The 13,139-nt window shown below is 40.3% G+C and overlaps 1 protein-coding gene and 1 long non-coding RNA gene across 4 annotated transcripts in view; one reads left to right on the forward strand and one right to left on the reverse strand.

The window, feature by feature from the left end:
• The window catches only part of LOC116736960 (transcription factor SOX-6-like), a 154,320-nt gene that overhangs the window by 72,360 nt on the left and 68,821 nt on the right, over positions 1 to 13,139 (forward strand). For all 3 annotated transcript variants that reach the window (XM_032589872.1, XM_032589883.1, XM_032589863.1), the window contains one exon: positions 8,075 to 8,164. In XM_032589872.1, the coding sequence (XP_032445763.1) occupies positions 8,075 to 8,164 (90 nt within the window). The remainder of the gene's footprint in view (positions 1 to 8,074; positions 8,165 to 13,139) is intronic.
• Positions 1,794 to 3,689, reverse strand: LOC116736988 (uncharacterized). The gene is made up of 2 exons (XR_004342716.1): positions 3,392 to 3,689; positions 1,794 to 2,392 (listed from the first exon to the last, which is right to left on the reverse strand). It is a non-coding gene; the product is annotated as an uncharacterized LOC116736988 (long non-coding RNA).

The following is a 13,139-nucleotide window of genomic DNA, read 5'->3' on the forward strand; positions in this document are numbered from 1 at the left end:
AAGGTATTACAAACAAACAAACACACACACACACAACCCCAAACCTCCAACACACCTTAACTCTGACCGTGTTCTGTGACAAGAGCGTCTGGGTGTCATCTGACAGATGAAAATACTGTGTGTGAAACAGACACCGTGCTAACATGCGGAGCAGCAAACCGCTCTGCAGCGTAATGGTTTTAGAACACGGCTGATTTCGTGTGGGCGTGCGCGTGTGTGTGTGTGTTATGTACCCCCTCTGTTCAATTAAATGTCTCAGCAGTGTGGTGGTATTCTTTAATCAGTGCATGCTCGGTGTGTGGGGGTGTGTGTGTGTGTGTCTCCTGTCCTCCTGGCTGGCTCGCCACCTCATGTTTGGACATATGTTGAGTTTTATTTCACAGAGACATCAATCCTGCTGGCCAGCTGTTAGTACAGCTGCTGTCTCTGTTCTTCTCTCGCTCTCCTCTATCCCTCCATCTCTCTACTCAGTGTATTCCTGCTTCTCGCCCTTATTATTATTATAATTATTATCATTTCTAACACAGTCCATTGCAAAAAATCTTCACACCAGTTGATCTTTTTCACATTTTGGCCATGTTACAAATTCAAATTCAAATGTTTTCCACTCGAGTTTTTATTCCGTAGACCAAAGCGATGTTTTGAAGTGGAAGGAAAACTCCACTATTCTGTCCAGTTTATTCTGTCCCTGCTGAATGAAAGCATCCCCGCACCATGATGCTGCCAACATGGGGGTGGCCAACACAGATGACGTTTTACACACAGGCCAAAAAATAAAAAAAATACTTTCTTTCTTTTGTTTAACCTTTTTATTGAAAGTTATGGATGTTAGCTGGTGTAGTGCATGAAATAATGATAAAACCCTTTGAGGTTTGTTGTTTTTCTGTCTTAAATTCTTTTTTCTTTTTTTGGTGTTTTACTTTCTCCCTTCTTTTTATCTTTCCTTCTGTGCTTCTTTTCCCCCCATTACTTCCTTAATTGCATTAATTTCTTCCAATAATTTCTTTCCGCTGTCAATTCCATCCATCTATCACTTCAGTGAGAACTCTGGAAATATGCGTTTAGACAATTATGGGATTTTGACACAAAACGTGTAGGAATCCTGATGAACAGAATTGCTCTCTCTTGCTGGACAAAAAAGGTACATAAAAATAGAGAAAGTTGTTCAAAAGAAGGAATTTTGAACACATCATGTATCTTTAATCACAAATCTGTTCTTTTTCTCTCTTTCTTTCTCCTCTCAGTGTTTCGTTCTTCATTTCCCTCTTTGTCTCTGCGTCACGATGCTGTGGGGTCTGCAGCTGAAGTCACGGGCCCCGACATAAATTTGGAAGTGCAAAGTGTAGCTGTCAGCTTCCATTTACCGGCACTCAGCGGCGAAGTGAAGACACAGAGACCTTTTTTTTCCCTTTATTTTATTTCTTTTTTTTGGCGTTCCTGGGTGTGTTCTATGAATGTTCGCTAAAACACGGGGTCTCTGTTGACTTTAGCATTAACTCATTCTTCAGATGAATGTTTTTTTTTCTTTACTTTGGTATTTTATGGCAAAGTACTGAGCTCTGAGTTTCTGAGTTGCACTGCAGTTTATTACAGTGTGTGACCCAATCGTCACAGGAGAGCAACGGAGAATGGAAGAATGTGAAAATCTTTTATTGTTTTATTTTTTATTATTTTTAAGGAAAATTCAAAACAATCCAGGGCCTCGGAAAGTCTTGACCCACTCAGAGATAACTTTTTTTCTCTCATTAATCAAAATTTAAAATCAAATTTAAAAACTTGAGTAAAGCAGTCCATTCAGGTGATTATTTTATTTATTAGTGAGGTAATAGGTTCTCCAAGCCAAACCTATGAGATACAGTAAAAGCTCTATTTGTTAAATTATGAATTAACTGTGATTACCTGCATTTTCTAGAATCAAGAAATCATTTAAACAGAACCTGACAACCTGAAGTAGGCTAAAGATTGTGTAAGCTTAAAACCACCCTGTTCCAGTTCGAACGGATTAGAAACACAGTCTTACAGAGTTTGTTTCATTAAAAAAAAGTTTAAAAATAAACCACTGAAGTGAAAGCGGGAAATTAAAACCAGAGAAGGCGACTCTTTCAGAAGAAGCCTGAGGCAGACTGTGTGTTCGTTGGCAGCAGTTGTTCGGGACTGTTGATTCTTGCCCGGCGTGCGGCAAACACACAAACAGGGAAACACACAGGGAGTTGCCCAACATCCAAAACGCTGCGTGATGGCAGGTTGGCGCGGAGACAGGTGATAAAATGATGTGTACCCAAAACACTTGGCAGCGGCCTGGCTGCCTCGCTCCTGATTTACTGCGTCTCTGCTGCTTCACGTGCCTTCATTAGCCTTTGTCTTCCCTCGATCCACGGCAGCTGCTGATGGACTAAAGAAGCAGGACAGGGTCACATGCTAGCAATGTGAATTTTTTGTTACAAGAAGTAACATAATGGCTGAAAATGGTAGAAAATTTTTACAACTAAATAACTCAAATGTTATTTTGGCAGAGGTTGGTTTTAAGTAGTTATGCGAAAGTTTTTGGTGAAGATTTAAAGTCCTTTTAAGCTGAAAAGGAGTGGCAGTGCAACAAGTCGAGTTTCCCTACTGGCAGAGCAAGACGGGATATGAAGCACAGGGTAAAATACCCAAAAAATCAAATACAATCACTGAAAATTTGCAATCCTGAATGTCCGGTAGAGAATCGGTTTGTTTGGAGACCAAAGTTGCAACATTTGTTGCATTTTCAGTTGCTGTGGTTCGCTTTCAAACTGCATTGAGTCAAACTAAACAAACTCTTTGAAAAACCTGTAATCCCCTCGCCTGCGGGGGCACTGCACCAAGAACTACAGAAAGAAACAACATAAAAACTTCTGAACAAGACAGTGAGCGCAACTTTCTTTTTTACGCAATGTAAACAAAGATGAAGTAGCATTATATTTGATCATTTGTGGGAATTTTCTTTTGTCATTAGTAAATCTCCACGAGTCATTTCTCACACTAGGAAGAGACTCCCACGTTTCTTTTGGTTGTGTTTACCCACAATGCCCTGCTTTACAGTTCGCTTCCTGCTTTTGGTGTTCACATAGACATTCGAACGTGTAAGAGTTAACTTCAGCCAAACAGAGACCGAGGTTTTCAGGTGAACCAGAGTTTGATTGCCCATTCACACCACCCCAAACGAACCGGACTTTCTTGACAACCGAACTACATTTCGATTAAAGCGGCCCAAATAGGGCGGGTGTAATTGCATCCTAAGTAACAATAATTATGCAGCAGTAGGAATAATTGTTGCTTTCTATTCTAATTTTGTTTTTTGTCACACTATTCTATTTTTATTCAAGGCTATCAGAATGTTTCAATCTCTACTTCTCTCCTCATCATTTACCTCCTCAACCCCTTCGCCCCAGCTCTCTTTCCTTCTTTTCCCGAGCCATCCATCTTCTGCATTTCTCCTCCTCTTGATAGAGAGGTCTGCGTTCAGACGTTGTGGAATCTTTATCCCCCTGCTGGCCTTCCCCTACCTCCCAATCTAAACAGCTCTTGAACCTTGACTCGTTCATGGCGACAGATCAGAGAGCCATCTAGGGTAAAACATCTCCTTTTCATTTATCTCTTCCTCTTCTTCCTCCGTCCCCTGATGCGGGGCTGTTTATCGGTGTGACGGGTGTAAGTTGTGTCGGAGTACACACGGTTGACTTATGCAGATGCTTCTCTGAGTTACAGGTTGCAGTTTCCCATTTAAAAGCTCTCATAAATTGCGCTGAGATTCTTTTGTGATGGGGACGCCTGTTACAAAAATGCACACTGGCGTCTTTTGGTCGCCTGATGAGAAAACACATCTGTCCCACTGCAGTACTAGACAGTGACTCCAAGAATCAGCATTTGAAGCAAATATATGCAGTTTAGCAGATTAACCTGTCTGGTTTATATGTATGAGAATCATTCTTGTTATATTAATTGCTCCACTTAACAGCAAGGTGGCCTCGTTTTCCTGGAAATACCTCATATTTTTGTTCTGACAGTGGTGGACACACTTCCACTAATCCACTAACAGGGGGGCTAATTTTCCGCTCTATTGCCAACTCTTCATCAAGAAAAGTAGTTACTGGCTGTGTTAGAAGTTGCTGGATGATGTCATTGCCTAGGTTTTATATTTTTCATTGTCAAAAGTTGCTAGAGGCGTCTGAAAAGTTGCTAAATATATCAGCAAAGTTGTTAAGTTCGCTACAGTGACTTTTGTTTAGCGCTTTAGCTCTTTTGCTAACTTTGAAAACGTTTAGCGCACTTAGCTTCTTGCTATATTCATTTTATGAATTCCAAAGCGTTACTTTACTTGGCTGTTTTGTAAAGTTTCAGCTATAATAAAGTTGGACATCTGTGCCAAAGTTTTGAATTCTTCAAGTAGTTAGGCGTTTATGTTCATGCTCTTATTTTGAAGCGGACAGAGACTGCTTACACAACAATTCAAGTCTTTTTTTCCCAGTAACTTCACCTCAAACAAGAAACATTCAGGAACAAAATAAAACACGGACAGAAGAAAACAAGATACGATCACAAATACAATATCTAAGGGCAATATAGATCATGTAAATTATTATTATTATTTTTTTTATTTTCATGTAAATTATTATACCTAAATCAACTTAGTGCTAGAGGGTTGTAGTCCTTCAAGGGCAGATATAATGTAAATCAAAATTAAGGCTAGCTTCTGCTAAATTCTGTGTTGGTGTAGCGCTTTAGCATTAGCTTTTGTTTCTGTAGTGCTCTAGCTTTAGTGGAACTAATGTTTATTATTAGTTCTTTACGGTTAGTGCAATTAGCTTTCTAGTTAGCGGCGCCCACCACTGTATGTTGATATGCTGAATCGCCAGCAGTAATACCTGTAGCTCACACAAGGTTTCTCTGCTACATTGTGCAGCTGTCTCCCCTCTTTGTTTACGTTTTGCCCCCGTATAATTCAGACCCTTGCATCAGCTTATTTATATTGATCATAATCCCTCTGTAAACATGTTAGACTTTAATGAGCTCAGTGAAGGAGTTGTGCTCTGCTGGAGGACGGCATCCCATGACCGCACAGTGGGCCCGTACGTACAAACTCAACATTAAGCCATTCACAATGGAGCATGTGCAGTAATGAGTGCCTATAGCGCCTTTTGTCAGGATAAGGGCACCACAAATGAGCTATTGTCTGAGTTAACCATTCTAAATCAGGCAAGCCCTCAGGGGCATGTTTTCCACACAGAGCCCAAGAATGTCTCTTTTCTTTTTTTCTTCTTTATGTGTGCGGGTGCGTGTGTGTGTGTGTGTGTGTGTGTGTATCTTTGACATCCACGGGCTGCTGAGGCTTTGGCACGGAGCCCTGCGTGGCTCTGACACCATCTGTAGCGCATACGCTGGCACGAAAACCACTGTTTGCACACAAACTCACAAGCTGAAAAGTGCGTCAAGCAGCTCTACATGCAGGAGGCTCTCATCATGCTGAGCCTTGCAATAGTATTCACACCCGGTGAATCCTGCCCTCATTTCTTTTCTAACTACACCAACCGACATCTGAGTACTTTATTTAGATTGTGTGTGACAGACCAACACAAACTAGTACATGATGGTAAAATAGTAGGAAAATAATTGTGTTTTCTTCATATTTTGCCCTTTATTTGTGCACTGACCATCTTCCCTATTCCTACTAATGAAGTGCAACCCTGCAGTATAGTGCTGCCACTGCCATGTTTCACAGTGGTAATGGTTTCTTCGTGCTATTTCTCCATGTCACGGTTTGACACATACAAGTGGACCCCTTGCCTGGAAACGGTTTGGTATTTGCCAGTTTATCTATTTGCAGATTTTTCTGTGGAACATGAAATTATTCATGGAAAATCCACCTTTTCACAAGTTTTTTAAAAAGAGAATACCCAAAAGATATTTTAAAAAATTACTGAGGAAGCTGAAACATCTAAGTAAAATGAAACGTGATTGGCTAAAGTTTGCAAAGCAGCTAACAGAGGAGCGTCGTTCATTTTCCTTAGCAGATGTTAGTTTCTTCAGTGGAAGTGCTAAGATGGTTTGCTCTTTGCATATTAATCAGTTTTTAGGTATATTTGGTATTTGATGTGTAAAAAAAAAATTCAGTTCTAAGCGTTTTTAAAGGGTTCTCAAGTATGTGCGGATTTTATCTTGTCCTGAATGGTTGTGCTAACTAACCCCACGTGAAAACCAGGAGTTCACTGTAGGCCAAAATAATGACTCACAGATGAACTCTACCATAACATGACTTCTGAAGGCTGCAACTTTTGGATTTTTATCACTGGAGTATCACTGGATTTTTTTTTTTACAAAACTAAGATTTCTAAAGTAGTGGTTTATTTGTATTCCTTCATCTTCAGTCTAATAATCATAAAGAAAATCAAATGCAATCAACTGTATTCTAGTTTATATCTCAGCGCAGATCCGGCTGTTTAACGAAGGCAAACGGCATCATGAAGACCAAGAAACACAACAGAGTTAAGATCGCAAAACAGTGTTCCCAACGTTCAATCCGTCTTTGTCTGTTGACAGTCAGACGGGAGAGTTGTGACAGGAAGGCCATTGTTGAAAGAAAGCAAAGAGAGGTCTGATCTGCAGGGCACACAGCAAACATGTGGAACTAGGTTCTCTGATCAGAAGAAACCAAAACATTTTGGCCTGCGTGTTCTATACCACACGGAGCTGTAAGCTAGCTCTGAAGCAATCACACACTGGTTTAAATACGGTGGTCGCCGCATCATGCTGTGGGCACAGCTATGCAAAGCTGGTAGATAGATTTGGAAGGTGGGAGACTGAATAGAAATATACAGTTTTTATGATTTATATGGATGACTTGGTATCAACTCAATACCAAGTCAGTACTAGGCTAGCATCGCCAATACCAACACATTTGTTCAAAAATTATTTGATTTCACTGCATAATTTGGTGATTCAACTTATAATCATAATAAAATACAGAACAAAACAGGCAAACACAGGTGTTTTCTTAAATGAACTACAATAGACAACAGTATGGCAGCATAGAAATAACATAATTCCCGTATGTTGCGCAAAGTTTCCAGACGTAAACACCAACATGCAACGTGTCTCTGTGGATACGATGTCGTCAAACTGGTTTACGTGGCGCTAACTTTGACACAGATTTTTAGAAAGCCACATCCTTCTGATGCACATCCTTCAATCAATGTGCGTTTCCTACTTCATGACTTTATCCACAACCGTGACGCTCCTGCTCTCTCAAGTCCCGACCAGCGCCTCCCTCTGCCTCCTCCGGCCTCTCTGGGGGATAAATCGAAAAAAGTTCCCATTGTTGGAGTGAAGTTCACAGCAGGACTCCCGTCGAACAAATGGGACCTTATGAATCCCATGACCACGTCCCGACCACGTGTCCCGCTCCGTCTGTTATCCCCAGGCTACGAGACACAATGTGAGAGAAGAAGACGGCCGCAAATAAGAGCCCGTCTCTGTATAATGCGCACATTGTCATATCGGTCAGCTGGATGGCTGCTGCTTTTTTTCTTTTATTTTTTTAAGTTTTTGGAGAAGAAGCTGGAGGATATTCTGGAATCTAACAAGTCCTCACAGATACGAAAAACAATATCTTCTCTCAGGGTTCTCCTCCCGTCCGACTTTCTTTTCTTTCACGCCGGCTGTTGTGTTCTTAGTTGTTTTTTTTTTTGTTTTTTATTGAATCCACGAACCAGGTGCTTGATTGGCGCACGATTTTACTATGAAATAATAACTCCGAAATGCAAACTTCTGTTGTAAATAACATTTCAAATTGCTAAGCTAAGCTAAAGACGCATTGATTTAGAATTGCTTTTAGTACCTTGTAGTATTTTGTCATTTTTATGTTTCCACTAATGTTGTTACTTGATTTTGTTTTAGTTTCTTTCTTCATTTTTATCCCGGAGCTAAAATGGAGAGCACTTCTGTGCAGCACTCACTGTCGTAACGTCCTATATAAATAAAATGTGATTTTAAATATTTGACTTCCAGAACCATTGAAGACTCATTAACGTAACGTTTCATTTATATTATTTTGCAGAACCTTCCTGCATGGTGAGGCTACTTTCCAAGGACTGGAAGGATCACGTCGAAGGCCTCAACGCCGGCGAGCTGCTGGGGGAGGTCAAAGGTGAGAACACAAACGTTCGAGATCCGAACTGTTACTGAACGCAGCTGCTTCCGTTGGCACAAAACGCAGAGGGATGTTTTTTAAAAAAACTAAAAGGTCAGGACGAATATTAAAAACAATTGTTCTTCAGTTAGAGGGATTCGGGTGTGGAAAAAATGTTGTGTGGACTTAAAACTTGAAATTTTTTTAAAGGAATAAAATAATTTGCTAAAGAAATGCAATAAGGTTTTATTATGGTTTCTTTTACTAGTTTGTCTAGAAATGGAGTGAAACGTGGAATTTGTTGGAGACACGTTTTAGAAAATATACAGGAAAGATTCTGCTGCTTTGATTTTGATATATAAAAAAAAAACCACGAGGCTTCGGTCTACACTTTGCGTTCTTTATGTTCTTGCCATTTTAAATATTGTTTATTTCTGCACTAGTTTTTTGACTTGAGCATGGAAATTATTGTTTGTTCAAAAAAGTCTGACAGGAAAACTACAAATCTTTTCAGACCGGCCACATCTGAAGTTCTACTTTTCTCCTTGGGCTCATCCAAACACAAGCAGTGTCATAATACAATCAATCAGCATGAGCAAAAAAATAAATAAAAACACACAAATAATAATAAAAAACAGAGCTATTTTCCATAGGAATTGACTAAAAATGCTATGCTTATCTCCTGAGTGCGTGAATGCACTTTGAACACATGAAAGCAGGAGCGTAAAGGCCCTCCTGGCCTACCTACGGGTTATAATTGTATCTCTGATTAAGGGTTGGGTTGGAGGGGAGAGGCGAGACGAGCCCCCGGCTTTCTGTTCGCATCAGCAAATAGCCTTTATGAAGCTATAAATCGCAGCGACAAAAGTACTCTCGAGCTGAATCTGGTATTCAGATGTAAAAATAGCGATGCTACGGCCGGATTCTTCTTCTGCAGTTTGATTTGGCAGCTGCATCTTGAGAAAATCAAATGCTTGTCAGCATTTCGTCACATGACAACGTGCGTCGCTGTGTCACCGCCTCACTTTGCCTGGTAAATGTAAACAGACAATCTCTCTCTCTGTCTCTTTGTCTTAAAAGTGGGGATTGAAGTTTTGAATCGAGTTCAATTTCAAGGTCTGTAATTAATCAGTGGAAATGAATCGCTTTTTAATCGAAAACGATACGTCGACGAAATAAATGTTTTCAATTCAAAACCCTTTTTGCTTTTAAATTATTGGATATTTGGTCAAATAGAACAATACTTATCATTTTCTATATTTTATTTTTCTGTTTCAGGAATCCCTGAACACTCATGTAACTTCTTTGAAAATGAACTTTTTTAGAAATGTCCCATCAGATGGATTTCTGAACCAAAAGTTAACCCTCAGCGCACCAAGAGAACCGACTTTGTCGTCCATTGCTGTTGATTGTGCGTCAGAATTACAGCCGTACCAGAAACATGCGAGTACAAAGGTTCCGGCTTGGGAGATATGTTGTTAAAAAGTAAATAAATAAAAGCGATTTATCACATTACAATTTTTTTTTACTTAAAATATATAAAATGAATGTGTTATAGTAGCATATGAATAATGTTTAAAGAGAAACATCTGCATATGTATTTATGTACCAATAAACTGCTTGTAACAGTTTATGTTACATGTGGAGAAAAAAATTGGGCCTGAAAAATTCATCCCAACCGTGAAGTATGGGAGTGGCAGCATCGAGCTGTGTTCCTGTTTTGCTGCAGGAGGGACTGTTGCATCAAAAAAAGAAAGATGACATAACGATGGCCAAACTTTCCAAAAATATGTTATCTCAGTGTATCACCTCTAGGTACACTGAGGCCTTCCCGATTTACAATGACCTCAAGTAAGTGGAAAAATGTTGACATAGATGGAAAGGTGTGACTAAGTTACTGCAGTTGTATCAGGAGAAATGTTGGAGTGTTGCTTTGATTCTTTCATGCATGTTTGAGAAATCCTTTAATCTCCATGGCAACCATTCAGCTGTGTACATCGCCTGGGTGGATCTAGCCCCGCCTTCGAGGACCAAGCTCCTCCTCTGAGCTGCCGTTTCCAAACTTCTCTCTCACAGAGCAGCCGTTCCCCACTCAGCTCCTTCAAACTAGCCAGCAGCAATTAGCTGAGCTCATTGTACAAGCTCCTTCTCGGTGAAACGCTGGTAAAAAGACTTTCAAGGGTTAATAGGGGAGCCATGTTGTGATGACTTCCTGAAGGCAGAGTTTCAGAAAGAAGAGTTTTTAAAGAGACAGAGGCCCAATTTCAAGGCATTAAATTAATTAATCAAATTTATTCAAAGTAATATTTAATATAAACATAATTTTTATAGAAACTGAAGGTAACATGTCTTGTCACACATAACCTTCTTTAAGCAGTAAGCAAACACATACTGTACTTTTATGAATTTCGCAAGTCACACAGCAGTTTCTGCACTCCTAACGTTGTTGGAAAACCTGATGAGGAGTCAGACAGAGTGAGGTTTTCTGTCTCGGATGATTCGGCGGATCCTGCTCGCGCGCTCTAACGTTCATCATTAACGGCCGTGCTCTCAGTGAGAGAAAGAGAGAGAGACTGTTTGTGATCATCCCCTGTTGAAATGGCAAGAATTTCCTCTGTGGAAAAATCAACTACAGAGAGTCTTCTGCAGCAGAACAGCCCAGACATTGAGTTTCATTTCAACCCAGAAATCTGCTCTCCCCCCTCAGCCTCTCTAAGCCTCCCCCCTCCTTCTCTTAATTGTGGCCAACTCCGTCTCCAATTACCCTAGCAGAAAAAAAAGAGACTGCTTTCACATCCGTAAGCACCTTTTGCAAAGTAATAATTGGACATCTGTTACAAGCCTGCTAACTCGAAAAGAAGCCTTCCTGTCGAGTCGTGCTTCTGGAAATTACAGAAGCTGAAATGACAAGCGGCAACACACCCAGTCTGCTGTCTCGTCTCTAAACCTGCGTTTAGGGATGCTTAATACAATTATGCAACAAACAGTATTAGTCAGTGGCCACCGCTGAGACCCTCGGTGTGGAAATACTGATGGACACTGGAAGGAAAAGTCAAACCTATTTGTCTCTTAACGTCATTCAAAGTACCTAGCTTAAGTTTCGTAAAAGCTCGTCTTGTGCTCCACACTGAGATGGACGCTTGGGCAAAGGAACGGTCTCCATCACGGAGCACACAGGCTCACAGATGTCTCCGTTTCCCCCCGCCCGACTGAAAAGGAACACCCTGATTAGAGCGGAACGGCTTATTTCTTCGTGTCGGTCTGGCTGACCTAAATATGCAAACACAACTGTTGCTTAGTCCCTCCTGACACAACAACCTGAACTAGCTTGTAAAGTCACAGTTATTTTGAGGGTGAAGAAAACCGATGACCCTGGTTAATTCATTAGTGCTCGCAGTGTGTGCGCGCGTCAGTAAATGTGTCTTTTATTCGAAACGTCTGGTGGGAAATGTGTAGAAGACAGATATTCAGTGTTTTGAGGGGTTAGTTGTGCTGTTTTGTGATGTTTCCCCTCAAAGCTTTCAGGGTGTTTTCACACCAGATAGTCCAATAGACTCGGCTGGATTGGGGACTAAAGTTGGGACGCTTGTTACGTTTTCAGCTGCTGCAGTTCGCTTTCACGCTGCACTGGGTCAAACCAAACAAACTCTTTGAAAAGCCTTTTCCCCTCCTCGCCTGTGGCGGCGCTGCACTTCAAGCTACTGAAGGAAACGACACAAAAACCTCTGAAGAAGACACTGAGCGCAACTTCCTTCTTCACAAAAATGGAGTGGCATCAGATTTTAGAGGTTGTAGGTTGTTCCTGCGTCTCTCATGTAGCTCCGTAATCTTGTCCGATCATGCTTTTTGGCTGCAATATTTTATAGATTTTATGTATTTTTCCTGGCTGGTACCAGTTTCTGTTTTGTTTTAGGTCTGACCTGCAGAATATGAAGTTTTGATAGTTGTTTTCCCAGGATTATGCCGGAGAAGGAAAGAAATTGAAGCTGTTAGAGGTCAAAGTTTTCAAAAATCGGCAGATTCCGCTCTCCGACAATCAGTGCACCTCGGTGTTCAAATGTTCATTTGTCAGAAAAACAAAAAGTAAGAGGTTTTATCTGTGCTAAACATAAATTTGAATTATTTTGATGTAAGCAAAAGGAATAAGGAACAAAATTGTGTAAAATCTTTCCTAATAATCCACACTGTTTTCTTTCCATCTTGGTATTTTTTCTTTTCTTAAATTATTTTCCAGCATTTACATTTAAATCTTTCACCAAAGCTCAGTTAGTAAAGCAAAAGAACAGATGGATCGAAAGTGTCTCATTATAATGTTAGATGCATGAGCTGGCACATCTGGCTGCAATAATCATATTCACATTCAAGTGTCTAATCCACTATCTTACTTTTTTCGCCGTTATTTCTTATTTTTCCCATGAAAACATATGTTACCGTCTGTCTGTCTGTCTGTCCGCAGGGGCGAACTGACATCAACTGCAACCAGAATATTTTCAGATTAGATGTTACATCCTCGCAGCCTACAGATCGAGGTTAAACATATCGACTGATGCGATTTTAACGCACAAGTGAGATGAAAAAAAAAATTTAATCTATTTGGTTGTCTCCTTGAAAATGTCTCAGCTTCTGCTAGAGGAGAAAAGAAGGGAGCTCCTTTCAGGATGTCCTTTATATGAAGAAAACTTTACACTAGATATGATTAGTTCTTATCAGTTCTTATTGTTACACAACAACATTACCGCATGATGCCTTACCAAGCTGACATTGTTAATACAGCTGGTCTTGGGTTAGTCTTGATCCTTTTTTAAAAAATGTTGTATTTTTTTAGAAAAAACCCCAAATCCCAGCCTCAGAGTTTTGTTTTTTTTTTGTTTGTTTTTTTTCAAAGATCTGTCTGTCCATCTGAGCAGTGGCACACGAAGTTCTGTGATAAAAAGTAAACGGGGTCAGAAACTTCAAGACAGTGCTGGTACCAAAAGGAACACTAGGACAAAAC

The sequence above is a fragment of the Xiphophorus hellerii genome, chromosome 2 (assembly GCF_003331165.1).
Source record: "Xiphophorus hellerii strain 12219 chromosome 2, Xiphophorus_hellerii-4.1, whole genome shotgun sequence".
In the NCBI taxonomy this organism is placed as follows: Eukaryota; Metazoa; Chordata; class Actinopteri; order Cyprinodontiformes; family Poeciliidae; genus Xiphophorus; species Xiphophorus hellerii.